The 21,482-nt window shown below is 44.0% G+C and overlaps 1 protein-coding gene across 3 annotated transcripts in view; it reads left to right on the top strand.

Moving 5' to 3' along the window:
• auh (AU RNA binding protein/enoyl-CoA hydratase) overlaps positions 1–21,482 on the top strand; it is a 140,328-nt gene that overhangs the window by 45,409 nt on the left and 73,437 nt on the right. For all 3 annotated transcript variants that reach the window (XM_056290720.1, XM_056290719.1, XM_056290718.1), the window contains exons 2-4: positions 2,316–2,383; positions 18,109–18,196; positions 18,425–18,511. In XM_056290720.1, the coding sequence (XP_056146695.1) occupies positions 2,316–2,383; positions 18,109–18,196; positions 18,425–18,511 (243 nt within the window). The remainder of the gene's footprint in view (positions 1–2,315; positions 2,384–18,108; positions 18,197–18,424; positions 18,512–21,482) is intronic.

Raw genomic sequence — 21,482 nt, 5'->3', positions numbered from 1 at the left:
AATTCAAATTGAGTAAATATTTGCAAAAAACAATAAAGTTTATCAGTTTGAACATTTAATATCTTGTCTTTGTAGTGTATTCAATTGAATATAGGTCGAAAAGGATTTGCAAATAATTTTATTTTGGTTTTATTCACGTTTTACACAACGTCCCAACTTCATTGGAATAGGGGTTTGTAGAAAACAAGCCATAATCAAGTCATGCAAGACTAACAATGTGGCACCGGTCACTACAGTGCCTTGCAAATGTATTCAACCCCCTTCACAGGCATCACTAATTTCTGGATTATAAAATATACTCACATCTGTTCCTGAACAATATTATTTTTCAGAACTCATCAGCTCTAACAGCATGTTCCTAAAGCTAAAACAAGTTATGTTTCATTCACTTTTTATTAATAAATTAAAAACTAAAATATAATGCTTGCATAAGTATTCAACTCCTTGTGCTCTGAATGCTCCAAGGTTACACAAATGACAAATTATTCCTAAAACAAACTCAGGTAAACACAATTGGACATAATTAGTGTGTACCTGTAAGATGTTAAAGTCTTGTTTATGGGTATAAAAAGCACTCTGTAAAGTTCCTTAGCCGGGCATGAGCTTCCTCAGAAAATGAAGTCAAAGGAACACAATACTGAAGTAAGAGACAAAGTGATTAAAATGCAGAATGCGGGAAAGGGATACAAAACAATATCCAAGTGTTTGGATGACCCATGGAACACTGTTGCATTCATTGTCAGAAAGTGGAAGCTGAATCACACCAAGTTTCCGAGCAAGACGTGGGGTGGTGAGGAAAGCCACAGATGATCCTGCAATGACTTTGAAGGATCTCCAGAGGTCAGTGGCTGAAACTGGAGTAAATATGCATGAGTCAACCATATCACGGGCTCTCCATAAATCTGGCCTGTATGAGAGGCTGGCAAGACAGAAGCCGTTGCTCAAAACTATGCATATAACAAAATATAGGACACTTGGAGTTTGCTACTATGAGAGAGACCCAGTTAGGATGTGGGTGAAGGTTTTGTGGTCAGATGAGACAAAAGTTGAGCTTTTTGCCCAAACCTCAAAGCGTTATGTGTGGCGCAAACCCAACACTGATTATGCCCTAAAAATCACCCTTCCTACAGTGAAACATGGTGCCGGCAGCATAGTGCTATGGGGTTGCTTTTCATCTGCAGGCACTGGGAACCTTGTTCAAATTGAGGGAAGAATGGATGGAGTTAAATACAGGGAAATATTTGACGAAAACCTGTTGCAGTCTGCCATAAAACTGAAGCTTTGGAGAAGGTTCACCTTCCAGCAAGACAATGATCCTAAGCACAAGGCTAAAGCAACAATGGCATTGCTCAGCAACAAAAAGGTGAACGTTTTGGAGTGGCAAAGTCACAGTCCGGACCTCAACCCCATTGAAAATCTGTGGCACAGACTGAAAATCACAGTCCTAAGGCACCATCCCACCAACCTGCAAGACCTGTACAAATTCTGCCTAGAAGAAAAGGCAAAAATTACTTACTCCGCAAGAATGTGCAAAGCTTGAACATACTTACCCAAAGAGAATCATGGCTGTTATTGCTGCAAAAGGGTACTCTACAAAGTATTGATATGTTGGGGTTGAATACTTGTGCAAGCACTGTATTTTAGTTTTTAATTCATTAATAAAATGTTTGTAATACGTAACTTATTTTGGCTTTGGGAACATGCTGTTATAATCCAGAAATTAGTGACGACTGTCAAGGGGGTTGAATACTTTTGCAAGACACTGTGGGTTAGCATATGTGTGCTCTATTAGCTTTTAATTGTGTAAATTGTTCTAGTGTTTGATACTTTGAAGACTATTAATTTTCAACCAGTTGAGCTTTGAAGAGAATGATAAGAAATACGTATCAGTAGACCTTTCTTTACCGAATGAAAGTTCAACTGCTCTCACTTCCAGATTGCAAGTCTTTCGTTGGCGCTACCCATACTCAATGTAATATGTTGGGACAGTGGATGCTATGGTTCTTCTGTGATGCACGGAGGAACAACATATGCAGATTGGGAATATAATAGATTGCGCTTTTCACTATTTCATGATAGCAAAATCGTCAGCAGAGTTGATAATTGTAATTTGCTACGTAGCCGACAGACGGCACAATTGGAGAGCATTGCTTTGACTGGGATACTGTGTACATGAAAGGATACTGTCTCAGCCGTGTGTCTTTATTTCATGATTTTTATTACAGAATCTGGTATTTGCTTAGCTTTTCATATCTATTTATCATGATTTACATGATCTTAAATGTTATTTTTAATGATCACATCCTATTCCTCAGGAATTGTCGTTTTTGGAATAAATCGACCAAAGGCCAAAAACGCCATCAGCAAGAACCTGGTGCGATTGGTATGTATCCTTTTTTACAATATATTATTGTACTTCTGACTCTATCACTAATTTAACCAAAGGTTACATTAAGAAATGTTAAACATGTATTTCAAGAACATTTAATAATACACAGGTTCTCATGTTGAATCCCTTGTTGTTGGGGACCGCACAAAAAAAAGCCCAATTCAGAAAAACTTAATCCAACCAATTTCAATACTTTCCCCTGCTTTCAAAGAGAGAACTTAAGGCAGTGCCATCATCAATCTCTATAAACCTTGTTCCAAATGGCTTAGTTGGCTACCAAACTGCATCATCCAATGGAAGTGCGAATATGAGTATATGCCAATCAGCCAAAACATTAAAACCACTGGCAGGTAAGTGATTAACATTGTGAGTGAAAAGTCAGCTCTTGAAGTTGATGTGTTGGAAGCAGTAAAAATGGGCAAGCATAAGGATCTGAGCGACTTTGACTAGGGCCAAATTGTGATGGCTAGACGACTGGGTCAGAGCATCTCCAAAACGATACTCCTTGTGAGGTGTTCCTGGTATGCACTGGTCAGTACCTACCAAAAGTGGTCCAAAGAAGGACAACCGGTGAACCGGAGACAGGGTCATGGGCGCCCAAGGTTCATTGAAGCATGTGAGGAGCGATGGGTAGCCCATCTGGTCCAATCCCAGCAGGAGCTACAGTAGCTGAGATTGCTGAAAAATGTAATGCTGGCTATGATAGACAAGTGTCAGAACACAGTGCATTGCAGCTTGCTGCGTATGGGGCTGCATGGCTGCAGACCGGTCAGAGTACCCACGATAACCCCTATCCGTTGTTGAAATTGCATACCATGGGCATGTAAGCGTCAGAACTGGACCATGGAGCAGTGGAAGAAGGTGTCCTGGTCTGATGAATCACATTTTCTTTTACATCATGTGGACGGCCAGGTGTGTGTACGTCATTTACCTGGGGAAGAGATAGCACCAGGATGCACTATGGGAAGAAGGCAAGCCGGCAGAGGCAGTGTGATGTTCTGCGCAATGTTCTGCTGAGAAACTTTGGGTCTTGGCATTCATGTGGATGTTACTTTGACACGCACAACTTACCTAAACATGTCTGTGAATGTTCTCATTCATCCAAGTCATGGTTATCCAAAGGAGCTGAATCAAGTGCAACTGGACTTGGTATATATCCGTGAAGACGTTTCGCCTCTCATCCAAGAGGCTTCCTCAGTTCGTGCCTTTCTGACTAGACCAAGCTAGTCTGACTGGCTGGTGATGAGACTCAATATTTATCACCTAGGAGTCTTTGTCAGAGCTATTGATATACGTGGCTCTTTGTGATCAGATGTTTACCAACGCCCATCGATAAGTACCAAGTACACCCATTCATGACAACGGCATTCTCTGATGGCAGTGGCCTCTTTCAGCAGGATAATGCACCTGCACTCTAAAAATGTTCAGGAATGGTTTGAGGAACATGACAAAAGAGTTCAAGGTGTTGCCTTGGCCTCCAAATTCCGCAGCTCTCAATCCGATTGAGCATCTGGGGGACGTGCTGAAAAAACAAGTCAAATCCATGGAGGTCCCACCTCGCAATTTACAGGACTTAAAGGATTTGCTGGTGCCAGATACCAGTGGACACATTCAGAGGTCTTGTAGAGTTCATGCCTCAATGGGTCAGAGCTGTTTTGTCAGCACAAGGGGGACCTACACAATATTAGGCAGGTGATTTTAATGTTTTGGCTGATCGGTGTACATGTGTATTCTCAGTCTCAACATTAACAACTGTGAGCTAATGAGATGGCTGACACTGCTGACTTGTAACTGCTCACTCAGCAGGTCCAGCAGGTCCAAACTACAATAGCCTACAAAACTACAATAGCAACCAGATTTAAAGTTTATGAATAACCTAATGTGATTGTGTCAGATTGTGTCACTGTCTAGCTGTTACCAGATTAAAATGTTAAAGAGCCTTAAAACTCCACCACTTTAACCTGATGAACATTAAAACCTAATGGGATTGCACTTTACAAACAGTGCTACTGTGTCACCAAATTCTGCCTTTTTACCACTTCCAAACATTCAGAAAATATTGAATAGTTTAGCCATAGCTCAGCCAATGACAATCGCTCAAAGTAAACATATGAATCTCAGCTTTACAATGGAAGTAAATGTAAGCATTTATCTAAAATGGTTACAGTGTTATTAAGTAAAATATTAATTGTTGGTCTTGCACGTGACAGTTTTGACCGTATTGTTTGAGCAAAAAATCGAAAAGTATTACGGCACAATTTTGGTCTATAGTTGCTACTTACCAAATTTTGTGCAAATTGTTTCAGACATTCTGGAGCAGCTGTTATTTCATGTTTTTCTTTTTTCTTTTTGCAAAATTCAAAATGGGAGGATATTAAAGATGATGTAGTTTATGGGTTCTTGAGGTATATTTGTTCCATGTGAAGAGAGGGACGTATGAACCAGAAATCATGACTATAGATAAAACAGTGTGAGGGGCACGAGCTCTCAATTTTTATACCTTCAATTACAATTTTTACACCTTAAATTACCTATCATAGCGCCACGATGATGACAAAGTCTTTGCAAAATCCAAGCAACCTATTCTGAGCCTAGATGAATATTATAAATTTGGAATGGCATGTTCAGCTTGAAAGCTGTAGGAGGAGTATCATGTGCACCTTATGTTGCTGCATATCAAATGTACCGAACACATTACATTTCATGTACATCAAAAGAAGTTTCCAACTTAAGGCTTGACTTCCTGTTGCCAGTAAACGGTGCTACACAAGTGTGTCATTAATGTAGCAATACATTTAGTGGAGGTAGCATGACATGCATATGTATTTTCATTAATATCGAATATTGTTACATGTGTCCACTATTTGGCACTAGAGAACGTCTACTAATTATATGTCGTGTTGTTTACATGGACTTTACATAGTGTAGACCACACTATGTAAAGTCCATGTAAATCAAATGTTGTCATATAAGGCTGACTTCAGGTTGCCAGTAGGTGGCACTATGAGTAGCACTCTACACTTCCTGTTGCCAGTGGGCGATGCTACACATGAATTGTGTCATTAATGCAGCAGTACATTTAGTGGAGGTTGTCTGACATGCATATGTGTTTTCATGAATATCAAACGTCGAGTTAGATATCACTTAGATATTACTTCCTGTGTCCACTATGTGGCGCAACAGAACACCCACTTACTAGACTACAAATGTGCAGACTAGGTGTGACCCAGATAATATAATGGATTACATATAAAAAAAGACAAAGTATATAATTCGTATAGTTCAGCAATTTTACTCAAGAAGTAATAAAGGAAATAGTCCCAGAGTTCACAGTGTAGCCTTACGGAAATAAGGCTATAATGTAATACATAAATATAAGTTCATAATTAGAATAACTATAGTTAAAAGGTAAACATATCCAGTGAGATTATATATTACAGTTCATATTATAATAAGTACTAAAAGTAAAAAGGTTAAAAAGTTTTATAATTCATGCTGAATGAATATACTTAACATTCCATGTATATATGGTTTAAGAGTTGAAGCTGTATGGTTAAAGAGAATAGCCATATTATGATTGTTCCCTATGCATAATGTTTAAGTTTCCTTTTATTCCTTTAATTTGTATGGAAATCTGTTGCTTATATTGAGTGAAAAGCTGTTGAAACTGTCTGCCTAGATACATGTAACGTCAGTAAATTCTAACTGGCTGCTAGAAATGTACTTAATTCTGATTGGGTTATACTTGAGAATTATGGGAAGGGAAAGAGCGTTCCAAAGAAGAGAAGACGAGAGAGATGCCGGTGACTTAGCGAAGGCTGGAGGACGAGAGAGACGGCTAGTTCTCCGAAATGGACTCTGTGCTCGCTGTGTGAGCCGTTGCAGTGTTGGAGTGATTGTTGGCCAAACGATCCAAGGCGCACCGAGACAGCTTCTTGACCAAGTTCGGCCGGGAGGAGGTAGAAGGATCCATTGACCGGAAGAAGACCACATTCGACGACAATAAGGTAGATGCTCGTTTTCTTTTTGTTTGCTCTGCGGAGTGAAGAGGCCAATTTCTGTCTCACTGGGCCGCCACGAACACAAGCACCGAGCCAGGCCTGCTACGCGGAGTTTGGGGCGGTGTTGGCCGGTAGTGTAAGACTATGGGCCCACAGAATTGTTAGCTTGGTAAGAAGCTAAGTGTGCGCTATAGGAAATTGCTAGCTCTGGGTATTGATGTGAGTGAATGTGAAGTTGTGTGTTGTGGGTCGGAAAGGAACCAGTGCAGGGGTCCGGCAGGATCAAGCCCGTAGGCACGTTTATTTCGGTTCAGGGAAGGGAAATGTGGGATGTGTATGGTGCACTAGAGTCCTGGATGTGGGGTGTGTAAAAGACTGTCTGTGTGCAGGGCGAGTGTGGTGCGTGTGTGCAGGAATGTAAATGACTGGAGGGTGTTTGTGCGTGTTGGTGAAGCGCAAGTCCAGGAGTAGGAGTTCTGCAGGAGGCAGTGTGGGAGCACAAGGGAGGGGTCCGAGGAACACAAGGGACGCGAGAAAGACGGAGCCCGAGAAGCACCGGCGGGTTCGTACTAGATGGCACAATCTGGCAACGACTGCACGTCAGCGTCCTCTCTTATAGCTGGCTGCAGATTGGCTTCAGGTGCGCTGATCACCGATGAGCCTCTGGTGCGCAGCTGCGCTCTCAACGAGCGCGCTGATTGAGCCCTGCTGGTAGACTCAGGCAGAGACGCGCCTTGCGTCTGGACCACAACATTGTGAAGTTTTTCCTATGTGTGCTCAAAGGGTAAACAGATATCTACTTTTATTTTACTTTTGAAATAACCACGGAAAGGCTGTATTGCTGAATTGGTTACTGTGTTTGATTTTATTTCACTTTTGAAAATAATAATTTGCCTTTTATTAAGATCTTCTTGTTTGCCTGGTTAAAGGTGTTGTTGTGGCGGACACTAGGGGCTATGCCTCTCACCCAGCAGGACTGTGAGCTGGGGGCGTGGTTTACGTTCCCGGGCTCGCCGGGGCAGGGTTGTTCCTGCTTTAGTTGGTTTTTGGAGTTGAGGAATAAACATCAAACTCGCCTTGGTCTCATGTGTTTTTCCTCATTCCTGCCACATTGGTGACCCCGAATTGAACATGTTTGGAGCAGAAGATGTGTGTGAATCCTCTTCGGCCATGCCGCCCCAACTCTCACAGCCGGCCGTTCTCGCCGCGGCTGTGAAGCTCCCAGAGTTCTGGAAGAGCGATCCGGCCTCGTGGTTCCAGCATGTCGAGGCGCTGTTCCACCTGCGTGGAATCTCCGCGGACGACTCCAGATACTATCTGGTCGTCGCTGCGCTGGACCAGCAGTCCACACGCCGGGCCATGCAGCTGTTGCGCGCCCCTCCGCAACACGATAAATACGTCGCCCTCAAACATCTTCTGCTCCGGAGGTAAAGCCTATCTGCCGCAGAGAGGGCAGATAGAATCCTTTCCCTATCCGGTTTGGGCGACGGGACGGCTGTAGATCTCATGGACAATATGCTGTCGCTGCTAGGCTCAGACGAAGGTGGGTTCCTTTTCCCGCACGTTTTCTTGCGCCAGCTTCCGTCTCCTGTGCGCGTGGCTTTGGCTAACTCCCCGTGTCTGGCCGCTGTTGACTGCCGAGGTTTGGCTGAGGAGGCCGATCGGGTCCTGCTGGCTACCAGACGGTTCTCTGTGCAGAGTGTGGCATCGGAGCCTCTGCAGCCGACGTTGGAGGACGCGGACCCGGCAGTGGTGGCTGGAGTGACTGCCCGGAGACGGCGCGGGAGAGGCCTCTGTTTCTTCCACCAGCGGTTCGGCGGCAAGGCGAGGCGCTGCGTCCCTCCGTGCACGTTTGAGGCGGCGGGAAACTCCAGGGCCAGCGCTCAGTAGCAGCTGTGGGCGCTGGCGGACATAGTGAGCTGCTCTTCATTAAGGACACGATGTCAGGAAGACGGTTTCTGGTGGACTCAGGCTCGCAAAAGAGCCTACTCCCTCCTGCTAAGACAGACAGGTCGGCCGAAGGCGGCGGCCCACAGTTTAGTGCAGCTAACGGTTCGTCCATTGCAACGTTTGGCACAAGGTTGGTGACTGTTTGCTTCCACGGGCGCCATTTTGAGTGGGACTTTGTAGTGGCCGCCATTACTGTTCCTATTATCGGCGCGGATTTTCTGTGTGCTAATGGTCTGCTGGTTGATGTTGCAAACCGCTGTTTAATTGATGCTGTGTCTTTCGCCACTGTTCCGTGCGAGACAGGGGGAGCCGGGCCGTTAACACACGCTAACTTTTTAGCATTAGGGGATGTTTTTCAGCGTTTGCTGGCGGATTTTCCATCGGTGACTACACCTGCCTTTTCCACCGCGGTTACTAAACACGGGGTAGAACATTTCATTCCCACTCTGGGACCTCCCGTTTTTGCGCGCGCGCGGCGCCTCAACGCGGTAAAATTGGCTACAGCCAAGGAGGAGTTTGCCATCATGGAGCGTCTGGGTATAGTGAGGCGTTCCAACAGCCCGTGGGCCTCGCCGCTTCACATGGTGCCCAAGGCGGATGGGTCGTGGCGCCCTTGCGGCGATTTTCGCCGCCTGAACAACGTCACCGCCAATGACCGCTATCCCATCCCACACATACAGGACTTTTCCATACGCCTGGCAGGTACCACTATTTTCTCTAAGGTGGACCTGGTGCGCGGCTATCATCAGGTTCCCGTGCGCGCAGAGGACGTGCCCAAGACCGCAGTGATCACCCCGTTTGGGCTTTTTGAGTTCATGCGCATGCCTTTTGGCTTGAAGGGGGCAGAGCAAACCTTTCAGAGGCTGATGGACTCGGTGTTGCGTGACCTTGATTTCGTGTTCGTTTATCTCGACGACATATTAGTGGCCAGTCCGTCAGCTGACGAGCACCTGGCGCACCTGAAACAGGTTTTCCGTCGTCTGGACGAACACGGCCTGATAGTCAACCCGGCCAAGTGTCAGTTTGGACTGCTGGTGATTGACTTCTTGGGTCACCGCATTTCGCCGCAAGGCGCGGTCCCGTTGCCTTCTAAGGTGCGAGCGGTGGCGGAATTTCCCCACCCGGTCTCTGTTAAGGCATTGCAGGAATTCTTGGGAATGGTGAATTTCTATAACCGTTTCCTCCCTCGCGCTGCCCACCTCCTTCAGCCACTTTACGAAGCCCTGCGGCTTAAGAAGGCTAACGACCCTGTCGACTGGACTCCTGAACAGGTCCAGGCCTTTGACGGAGCTAAGTGCGCCCTGGCTAACGCTGCCCTCCTCGCCCATCCCACACCCACGGCGTCCATAGCTTTAACAACCGATGCGTCTGACATAGCCGTGGGGGCTGTGGTTGAACAGCGTGTGGCGAATGCGTGGCAGCCACTCGCATTTTTTAGCCGCAAACTGCGAGATAGCGAGCGCAAGTACAGCGTTTTTGACCGGGAGTTGCTGGCACTGCACCTTGCACCCCGGCATTTCCGCTTCCTGCTGGAGGGTCGCCCATTCACGGCTTATGTGGACCATAAGCCGCTGACTTTTGCCATGTCCAAGGTGACTGAGCCGTGGTCTGCTCGTCAACAGCGCCACCTAGCGGCGATCTCCGAGTTCACAACGGACATTCAGCATGTGGCCGGGAAGTCCAACCCTGTTGCTGATTGTCTGTCGCGTGTGCTTGTGTCTCCTGTGCACCTCGGTGTGGATTTCTCCGCTATGGCTGCCGACCAGCCCAGTGACCCGGACGTCCTTGCCCTTAGGTCAACGCGTACCGGTCTCAAGCTAGAGGACGCTGTGATGCAGGAAGGCAGTCCTGCCCTCCTCTGCGATGTCTCCACCGGCCGTCCCCACCCCGTTGTTCCAGTGGCCTGGCGCCGTCGAGTTTTCGATTCGATTCACTCCCTCTCGGACCCTGGAGTTCGGGCATCGGTGAAGTTGGTCGGTTCCAAGTTCGTCTGGCCTGGCCTCCGCAAGGACGTCAAGGGGTGGGCAGCTGCATGTGTAGCGTGCCAGCGTGCTAAGGTCCACCAGCACACTAAATCGCCCCTCGAGCCGTTTCCGATCCCGGCCAGACGTTTCGACCACGTGCATGTGGACCTGGTGGGCCCTCTACCTTCTTCACAGGGTTTTACACACCTGCTCACAATGGTAGATCGGACCACCAGGTGGCCAGAGGCTGTCCCTCTATCCTCCACAACATCCTCGGATGTTGCACGCGCTTTTCTTTCCTCCTGGGTCGCCCGTTTCGGCACTCCGTCAGATATCACCTCAGACAGGGGCTCCCAGTTCGTGTCAGAGCTCTGGTCGGCACTTGCGCGATCCTTGGGTGTGCAGGTACACCGCACTACCGCGTATCACCCTCAGGCTAACGGGTTGTGTGAACGTTTTCACCGGTCGCTCAAGGCAGCGCGGTGCGCTGCGCTCTCGGATGGTAACTGGGTGGATCGTTTACCTTGGGTTATGCTCGGGTTGCGTTCGGCTCCTAAGGAGGACCTCGATGCGTCACCCGCTGAGCTGGTGCTCGGTCAGCCACTCCGCGTCCCTGAGGAATTTTTGCCTGGGAGTTCCGCTCCTCGACCCCATCCGGCCGTTTATCCTTTTTTGTCCGACAGCACTCGGGTTCCAGGCCCCGTTCACCACTGTTTTCCACGGTCGTTCGTGCCTGCGGAGCTCATGTCGGCTCGTTTTGTTTTTGTATGGCATGATGCTCACCGCTCACCCCTCCAACCCCCATACGATGGCCCATTTCGGGTTCTTGAGACGGGTCCTAAGGGTTTTGTGCTAGATATGGGTGGGCGTAGGGAGCGTGTCACGCTTGATAGGCTTAAACCGGCGCACAGGGTGGCAGGCGAAGTTGTGTTTCCTGCCCAGGTTCCCCATCGGGGTCGTCCTCCTTCCAGGACCCCGGCAGTGTCTTCACGGGTTCAGCGTTCTGCTTCTCAGCCGGCTTTGGACTGTGTTTCACCTACTGTTTCAGCTGAGGGACGGCGCAGCCGTTATGGCAGGCTGCTTAAGCCTCCAGTGAGACACTAAGTTTCTTTCCAGGAGTCCCTTCTGGGTGTTCGGGGGGGGGGGGGGGCTGTGTGGCGGACACTAGGGGCTATGCCTCTCACCCAGCAGGACTGTGAGCTGGGGGCGTGGTTTACGTTCCCGGGCTCGCCGGGGCAGGGTTGTTCCTGCTTTAGTTGGTTTTTGGAGTTGAGGAATAAACATCAAACTCGCCTTGGTCTCATGTGTTTTTCCTCATTCCTGCCACATTGTCAGTGAATTTAGTAATACCTTTACTAGTTTAACTACTTTGTAAATAATAGTATTCACTACTTTGACTTATTTATAGTTGATTTCATAGTTTAGTAATCCAAGATACAACAAAATATTCTGTAAAAGAACCCAAAAGCGATTCTTTCACACACAATAGGTGTTGAGAGCACTACAACATTATATTAATACCCAATTAAATATTAGAGAATAGAACGATAGGATAGAATAGAGCGAGGTTCCAGCCAAGCAGTAAGCTGCTGTCGGTAGCTGGTCCCGCCCACCTGCTGTCGGTAGCTAGTCCCGCCCACCTGCTGTCGGTAGCTGGTCCCGCCCACCTGCTGTCGGTAGCTGGTCCCGCCCACCTGCTGTCGGTAGCTGGTCCCGCCCACCTGCTCCAGTCTCATTGGGGAGCAACTGAGTGAGTTTTTATTCTTCTTTTTTTGGCGTCGTGTGGAGAAACAGTGAGAGCACCATTTTCAGAGCAGCGTGATCAAGCACGTGAATAACATCAGAAATAGAAGAAAACCCAGGAATCAAACTGAAACGGATTCTACTGGAGACAGTTTAAACCTGACCGAAGTGGTACTTAATTACAGTGAGCAAGAGTCAGTTAGCCTGGTTGCTAGCTTGTGAATTAGTTTGAAGTGCTTGGAAATTTCCCGAACCTTCTGTCTGTTGATGCTCGGAAAAAAACCCCCCGTGTGGCTTGACTGGGTACGTCATTTGGTGCATGTGTCAAGCCTGCTCACACGAAATCGGTCAGGGTATTTTTTTCTTTTTTGTTTTGTTTTGTTTTTGTTTGTTGGGTCTTTCCAGTGAACTAGATGGCTGTCATACTGTCCACCACCAGAAATAGAACTGCAGACCACCAGCAGCGAATTCTGGCCATGCAAACTTCAGTTGCTGAGCTGCAGCAAGAAAAAGACTGCAGGCCAAACTTTCAGATCTAGAAGGGAATTCAGGCGCAGCGACATAAAGCTTGGTAGCGTCCCTGAAGGTGAGGAGAAAAGGAGGCCAACTGAATTTGTCTCCAATCTTATCCCCAAGCTGCAGGGGATGACAACGTTACCAAGCAGGTAGTGATCGACAGGGCACACTGCACACAGCCCAGACCACCGGAAGAATCCAGACCATGCACGGTAATGCACTGGTGCATGTTGCACAGGAGAAGAAGATTCTGTGGCTCGGGAGGCAGCGTTCAATGGAATATGAAGGTCATTAAACTTTAATCTTCCCGACTACCCTGCAAAGTGATGGTGCAACCGCAGAGCTTCCGTGAGGTGCTGCAACTGCTGAGAGAAGGAGATTCAGCACTCATTACATTTCCCAGCCAGGATCCATGTTCACCATCAAGGACAAGTAAAAGTACTCAGCGATCTGGTTGAACCGAAGGATTTTATAGACCTACATTCTCAAAGGCTATTTTCTGAAACATAAATGAAGAGTCTAAACATGCACTAAGCAGACTTATATAATGGCGTTTTTTTTTTATGCTCCACCTGTTCTGTGCTGTGTGTGCCATTGAGGGGCTTTTAAAGTGGAGATGTGTTTCTCTGCTTTGGCCGGCGGTCCCAGATGTTGATGAGGGTAACTCTGCTTCGTTTGGGGAAGCACTGGGTTGGGATTTTGTTCACTGTTTATTCGATTTTTTTTTTTTGGTTGTTGCTGGTTGCCAGTTTGAATGTTAAGTTTGTGTTTTATAATAATGCAACGATCTTTTGTTGCTCAATGCCCAATCTTGTGGCTCCTTCAAGGTATCACAAATGAATAATACTCTTGATTCCATAGCCTTGGTCTCTTGGAATGTTCACAGTTTAGGTTACCCAGTAAAGTAAGGTAATGTTTTTGCTTGCCTGAAGTCACTGAAATCCGACATTATATTCTTAAAAGAAACACATGTTAAAGCCACTTAGCATAGGAAACTCAGGGCTAATTGGATTTTACAGGTCTGCCAGTCACCTTTCACATCCAAAGCCATAGCTGTTTCTGTGCCTTTTTGTTTTCACTGTTCCACAATTGACCCAAATGGCAGGCTTATTATTTTAGCTGGGCATATCACTTCACTTCCCGTTAAATGTTTATGGGCCAAACACAACCCAGTTTTTTTTTCATAAGGTGTTTGACTTGATCCCAGATAACAGTGCAAGCCATATAATGATTGGAGGTGACTTTAATTGTTATCTGGATCCATATTTAGATGGGCTTCCCTGCACCCATTCTTGCTGTGCAAACTCTTAACAATTTGATCAGAAGTCAGTGGATATTTGGAGACTACAACATCCATCTGATGACGATTATTCTTTCTATTCTCATGTGCACAGATCATATACATGGATCGATTACTTTTTAGCCAATTCTAGATTAATCTTTAACATTGACCACACCAAATATCACAGCATAATATAAGACCATAGTCCTGTCAATCTCAACTTTCAACTGTCCCTCCCCAGGCAAGCCTATAGCTTGGCGTTTTAACCCCTTTTAGCTCACAGATCAGGCTTTTAAAGAATACATTACCACGCACAACTTGCAGTTCCTTGAGACCAATGGGGAAATACTCAAAGTATATATCAGAGGACATTTCTCGTGAAAAACATTGAAAAGCAAGGTAGGTTGGAAGTGATTTAGAAAGAATTATTAGCTGCAGAGCAAGCTTATAAAAACTCTTTGCTCTAACAAGATTATAATATGTTCTTAAATTAATTGATGTATACAACTCCATTCTAGGGGAACAAATTAGCAACATACTACCTAAACTTCAATAGAGATACTTTGAGCTTGGTGACAAACCACAGAAGGGTTAGAAGGAGAAGGCAGTTAAAAGGAGAACAAGCAAAACGAGCCATTTACAAAATAAAATCCAAATCTGGCCTGATGATTACATACTTAAAGGGTATTAGCAAACAATTTAGTGAGTTCTATTCAGATATTTACACCTCCAAATCAACACCTGCACAGCCTTCAGGGAAAACCTGGACTCTGATTTTTCACTGTATGAGCTACAGGAAGCCATAAAGGCCTTTCTCATTGGAAAGGTGGCTGGACCAGATGGGTTCAGGCCAGAGTTCTATAAAGCCTTCCGAGAGGTCTTTGCACCTACACTGCTTAAAATGATTCGAGATGCCTTCAAAAACAAGAAGCCTTCATCCTCTCTTAGCGAAGCAAACATCTGTGTTTTATTAAGTAAGGTAAAGATGAAACGGATCCTGGCAGTTACAGGCCCATTGCTTTCCTACACTATGATCTAGTCATGGTGAAATAATTACAAAAGTATTAGCAAATCGGCTGGGCAAGCACATAGCGAAAATCATCCATGGGAAAGATGGGATGATAGAGCTGCTATATTGTCTTTAGATGATAAGGCATTTGACACGAAAGAGTGGCGCTATCTAATTGTGACACTCAAGAGGTTTGGATTCAGCGACACATACCAATCCACAATCCTCCATTCTCACAAATGGGGATAAATCCAGTCTGTTCTCAATGCAATTTGGCATTCACCAAGGGGACCCTTTGTTTCCCCCTGCTGTTTAACATTGCACTGGACACGCTGGCAGGTTGCATTAGGGGGCATCCAGACATAAAAGGTATAGAGCTGGGCAGTATTGAAACCCACGTGACTCTGTATGCAGACAATCTCCTTGTCGGTCTAGCCGACCCAGCAGTCTCTATTCCCATCCTACTAGAATTTACAAATTCCTTTGGGATTATTTCTGGCTACACCATAAATTGGTCAGTAAAGTGGGTCAGTTTACTGAAGACTTCCTTAAAATTGCCTTTTAGAGTAACGAGGGACTGTTTCGCCTATCTGGGGCTTAAACTGAACAAGAACCCCAAAGTATATTTTCAGATTTAACTTAACAGAATCAGTAAAAAAAAACCAAAAAACTTAAGAACTAATATTGAGTCCTGAAGGATACTGCCCTTATCCATGATTGGACAGATAAATGCAATCAAAATGGCAAGTCTACCTAGGTTACCCAAGGCTCACATACACAAACCCCTTGAGAAGGGTGGCCTTTGTCTGCCGATTTTTAAACAGTACTAATATTCTTCAAATATCCCGTGGTGTATCCTCTTGAATGGGAGGATCTGTCAAAATTAACCGTTACATTTTATTTTGAATTTATTTGAATTTTATTGTAATTCTATTATTTAAGTCATTAATTAGTGACGATAAATTATACTTGTGTGTTACATTTCTCTGCAAGAATAAAAAAAGTATGTTCATACAGGAGCCCAGGTCACCCACAGGAAAGGCCTTGGATTGAGCCATCCCTGTGGGGTCAATGATCATTGACATGTTGCTTAGGGATATTATAGCCTCGTCAATGCATTTTCTATGGGCCCACACCCTCCAAACATGTGCTCTTGTCTTTAAGACTATGCATCATACAGCCTAGATTTGTACATCATCAGTGTCAGAAGAAGTCAGCCAACATTGTGATGTGTCCTGTGTCTGAGTAGAGTGAGAATTGAGGATGTTCCAGTGGACCATATTTGTTCATCTGTTTGTAGGTGTTGATCAAACTGTTTCCCTGTCTGGGTCAATGCATTTACTATGAAGACACACACTTCGAACAAATGCTCATATGTCAAACCATATACATTGCACAGCTTAGATTTTTACATTGTGTCACAAGAAGTCAGTGATACCTTTTGATGTGTTTTGTCTAAATACAGTGAGAATTGGGGACATTACATCAATTTAAATACGGTGAAAATTTAGAAGATTTAGTGTGGCATTTAGAATGCATCATAAATGATCATGTAATGTTAGTGAATGGGACACGCACCCTCCAAACAAATGATCATATCTCAGAAATGATAAATTTTATTTACTTTTTCTTTGTGAGTGGCACCACAAGTTCTCCTAAGTTTCGATATATTTTTTGTGTATGTGACTGAAAAATTGTGTGTGCAGCATTGAGTTAGATTTCCTTCTGTTAAGAGAGCAGATCTGTCCTCCACATTCTAAATTCCCATACAACCTCTTGGGCGAAATTCCGGCTCTAAAAAGGAAATACCAGGAAAACTGCTGGACAAATCCTTCCACAAAATAATAGTGACCATCTTCCTAGTAGGGATGTGTAAAAGTCAAGTTTTTCCAAGTTGACGAGTGGGGGGAGGTTCATTTATCTTCAGCCGCTTCTCTAGGGTCAGGTTGCAGTGGCAGCAGGCTAAGTAGAGCAACGCCCTCCAGCTCCTCCTGGGGGATGCCAAGGCATTCCCAGGCCAGATTGGACATATAGTCCCTCCAGCGAGTTGTGGTTCAACCCCGGGGTCTCCTCCCAGTTGGCCATGCCCGGTAAACCTCCAAAGGAAGGCGCCGTGGAGGCATCCTAATCAGACGCCGAAACCACCTCAACTGGCTCCGTTTGATGTGAAGGAGCAGTGGCTCTACTCCGAGCTCCCTCCGGATGTCCAAGCTCCTCACCCTATCTCTAAGGCTGAGCCCAGACACTTTATGGAGGAAACTCATTTTAGCTGCTTGTATCCGCGATCTCACCCTCACTTTGGTTATACAAGGACCGGATGGCTTGTAGCAACTGCCCCATACTCCCGCATTACCCCCCACAGAGTGCCCCGGGGTACACAGTCATAAGCCTTCTCCAGGTCCACAAAACACATGTAGACTCGCTTGTCAAACTTCCATGCCCCCCTCAGCACTAATGCAAGGGTAAAGAGTTTGTCCATTGTTCCACGGCCAGGACGGAGTCCGAATTGTTCATCCTTGACTGAGCTTCGACAATCGGTCGGCTCCTCCTTTCCAGCACCCTAGAGTAGACTTTCCCGGGGAGACTGAGCAATGTGGGAGGAGGTTGTCTGAGCAAATAGTCCACAAGTTGGTCTCAAGTGAGCCCTATTAATTGGCTCTACTTTTCCTGGACTTTTTTGCTTTAGTAAAAACTTATGATTGTTTAAGTGTTCTTACAAACATTCACAATAAATTGGTGTATGTGTAAAAAATTTAACATCATTGATATGTTGTATTTGCACTGTAATTTTATTCCTACGATAATGTGTCATGGCATGCTGCTTATCAATAATTTTTCCCTATCAAAAAGGGATGTTGTCAAACTGATATAGGGACAATATTATTTGGCTCATCTATTTTATTACTATAATCTAAGGAATTAAGAAAATCTAGTCAAATCCATGCAGAATATTGTATTAGAAAATGAATCTTTTAAAAACATCCTAAATGTAAAGTTGGCACAGTAGTTGACTATCTGACTAGTTGACTATTCTTACCCATTCCTACTACTAAACTCCTGACCAACAACCAGATTGCTAATTGATATAATTTTTTTTGTATTTCCAAAATGCAGTTGATCATACCCACACCTAAGAAAATAACACTTTTTTTTTGCAAACGCAAATCTTACCTACGTAAATACTACCATTTTTCATATATTCATATGATGATTTATATGTAATCCGTGGAATCTATTTTCTGTTGCCATTTTAGATGTCTGAGGCTGTTGACAATGTTAAAAAAAACAACAAAGTACGGAGTGTCATTTTATGCAGTTTGGTCCCTGGGATATTCTGTGCAGGTAAAGTAGTTGCTCAATCTGTTGCATTTGTGCAAATTTTGTTTATGTATCCTGCATTATTTTAGATTTGAGCAACATGTATGATTTTGATCAACAGTTACCACAATGAATTGTCCAATGTACATACTTTGATTTAAATATATTCAAAAATTGTTATTCTGCAACAGCAACATATTTTCTTCTGATTAATGCCTTTGAATTTAGAATGTTTGCTTTCACTCTTTACAGGTGCAGACCTGAAAGAGAGGGCAAAAATGCACCAAAGTGAAGTAGGACCTTTTGTGTCCAGAGCAAGGGCACTAATCTCAGAACTTGGTAGGGCATTTTATTAGCAATGGCTTTTTACAGAATGTTTTTTCTTAGTCCTTAATTTACCAAGTTAATTATTTGCATCATTATTCAATTATTATTTTCTTTACTGACAAGTATATGTTCTTTCTTTTTTTTTTGGAGCAAGCTTAGCATACTCTATGTACTTCCACTACAAGTCTTTCAGTCTAATGTAAATGCCTGATCTATTTTGACTGCACAAACTTATATACGATTTCCGTAGGTCTAGAGATGTTTTAAAAAAAGATATATGTTGTATGGTTGCAATCTCCTGGCATATTGATGTTTGACATTTACAGTAGCTCTAGTGAGTGTCACTACTCAGTTTGATCCCCTTGCCCAATCTTGGCACTAACCAGATGGAACATCTTCCTGACAAACGCAATGATATTGCATCTTGACAAAAGCTTTGGTTTGATAAAATGTAGATAGCTAAAGTAGATATCGCCAGAGATTCTCTCGAACAGAACTGTTTCGTCAACATGGAATATCTGAAGCCACCTCCTGGGGACAAATTTGAGTGCTAAAACTGGGCTTAAACAGATCAGAATGAATTGAGGCCAGTGAGACTTTTCCGTAAAACAGTTTTTTTTATGTGATTTGGTGAATATTAGTGCATTAATGAACACACACACACACACACATACATATATGTGTGTATGTGTGTGTGTGTGTGTATATATATATATATATATATATATGTGTGTGTGTGTGTGTGTATATATATATATATATATATGTGTGTGTGTGTGTATATATATATATATATATATATATATATATATATATATATATATATATATATAAGCAAGTATACATACGCATAAATACAAAAATTATACTAATAATTGTATAAATTATACCATATATTTATGTATTCACATAGTATAGTGGTCCCCAAAGTACGACCACGGCCTCCGGGCTGGATACGGCCTGCCCTCAGATTCTAGGTGGCCCCCAAAGAAATGTATGTAATATATTGTAACTGGCCCTCTGGTTTATTTAGTTTGGCCTTCTGCCATAAGGAGCATTTCGCTCGAAATCCCATTTTTTCCTTTGCTCGCCACCATATTTAGACGGCCATTTAGTCACCATAGCAACTGTTTGTGCCGGACAGGCTCCCGCTGCAGTCTTGCACCTCAAGAATATTGTTACAGGTATTTCTTTTTTTAACCCAGCTTGTTAATTTTCATTCATTTCAGAGGACATGTTAAAGATGAATTGAAAACGGAAAATCGATCATGAGTGCCAGTTGTTAACAAACAATGGATTGATTTTTTTTTCTTCAATGCAAGGACAAGGCAATTTGTCTGATATGCCAGGAATCGGTAGCGGTTGTCAAGGATTACAATTTGTACAGACATTTTGAGACAAAACACGAAGATAAATATGGTAATCTGCAAGGACACGTGTGGACAGACAAGAAAACTAAGGTTTTTGCTACCTACACAGTAGAATACATTTTTAACTCAAGCTCAGCAGAACCAGTCATACCATAGGTATGACTGGTTCTGCTTTCGTATGGCAAGACTGGTAGCTAAGAACGGAAAGGCCTTCACCAAAGGTGAGTTCGTGAAACAGTGTTTAACCGCAATCACAGTGGAGGTGTGTCCCGATAAAAGATGTCCTGTATTCTGTGAGTTTATTGGCAAGTACAATTCCACGGAGAATTGAAGAGATCGGGGCCAATTTGCACAATCAGTTGCAAGAGAAATCTAAAAACTTTGTGTTTTTCTCGTTTGCACTTGACGAAAGCAACGATATTAAGCCGCACAGCTCTTAATTTTTATTTGTGGTGTAGATAAGACTAATTTTGAGGTATCCAAGTAGCTCGCAGAAAGCCTCAAATGCTTTGTAGTTAACTTTGTAGTTAACTACAAGACTTTGTAGTTAAGCCGCTTATCCTGATGAGGGTCGTGGGGTGCTGGAGCCTTTCCCAGTGCTCATTGGGCGGAAGGCGGGGCAGCACCCTGGACAGTTTGCCAGTCCATCGCAGACGTTAATAAATGAATTAACAATATAAATTAATCCTAAATTAAATTAATTCAATGAATTGTTTGACTGTGTGGCACTATCTGGTTGTCAGTCGAGCAATTAATTTATTAAGTGAAAAAAATGAAATGTGTGAAGTTGTTACAAAATAGATTAATAAATCAATTTACAGTGTAAATTAATTGTAAATTAAATTAATTAAATTCATTGTTCGACAGTGAAATTATCTGGTCATTATCATCGGTCATCTATTAATAGGACCTGTCTGAGCCTATTAATAGATGACCGATACTACATTATTTATGGTACGTTCGCTGGCACCACCATGCATTTTGGTGATTGTGCTTAAAATAGCTGGTGTGGTTGGCTAATGGCTTGTTGGGCTTGTGTAATGATCGAAGACGCATTGTCAATGCAGAGGTCAGTGACTAATATCATTCCAAATTGATCGTTTCTTGGTCTCCAAACGGCCACGTTTTGTGAATGATCAACCCGCAACAGTTGGTAGCAAGTCTCCTGAAACAAGTTTAGAGATGGGAGATCAGCTAGAGCAGGAGGAGAATCAGTTTGACCATGCTACAGCCAACGTGGATGCTGATGTGGATGTTAGCTAACATCCACAGGAAGGGCCAAGACGTCCAATACCGATCATAGAGTTTTGGGACTCAGCAAAGGAGTTTCAATAGAAGCTGATACAAGCAATAGCTGCAATATAGCATCACAAATGATACAGCTTTATGTTTTGTAAGCAGGCATTTTTTACGACCAGGTCAGCACAGATTTAATTCCGAGTCATCGTCCACCATCAATGGCTTCCAAAACTGGTGAATGGTTGGTGAAAAGCCAAATTTAAGGCTCATAACAAAAGTGTGGGGCACAAATTTTCAATGGAGGCATGGACGGAATTCAAAATGAAGCAGGAAAGCGGCTCTAAAATAGCGAACATGTTTCATAAGGGACATTC

Source organism: Lampris incognitus, chromosome 12 (assembly GCF_029633865.1).
Source record: "Lampris incognitus isolate fLamInc1 chromosome 12, fLamInc1.hap2, whole genome shotgun sequence".
Classification (NCBI taxonomy): domain Eukaryota; kingdom Metazoa; phylum Chordata; class Actinopteri; order Lampriformes; family Lampridae; genus Lampris; species Lampris incognitus.
Note: the sequence above shows the minus strand (reverse complement) of the source record. Positions and strands in the feature narration are given on the sequence as shown.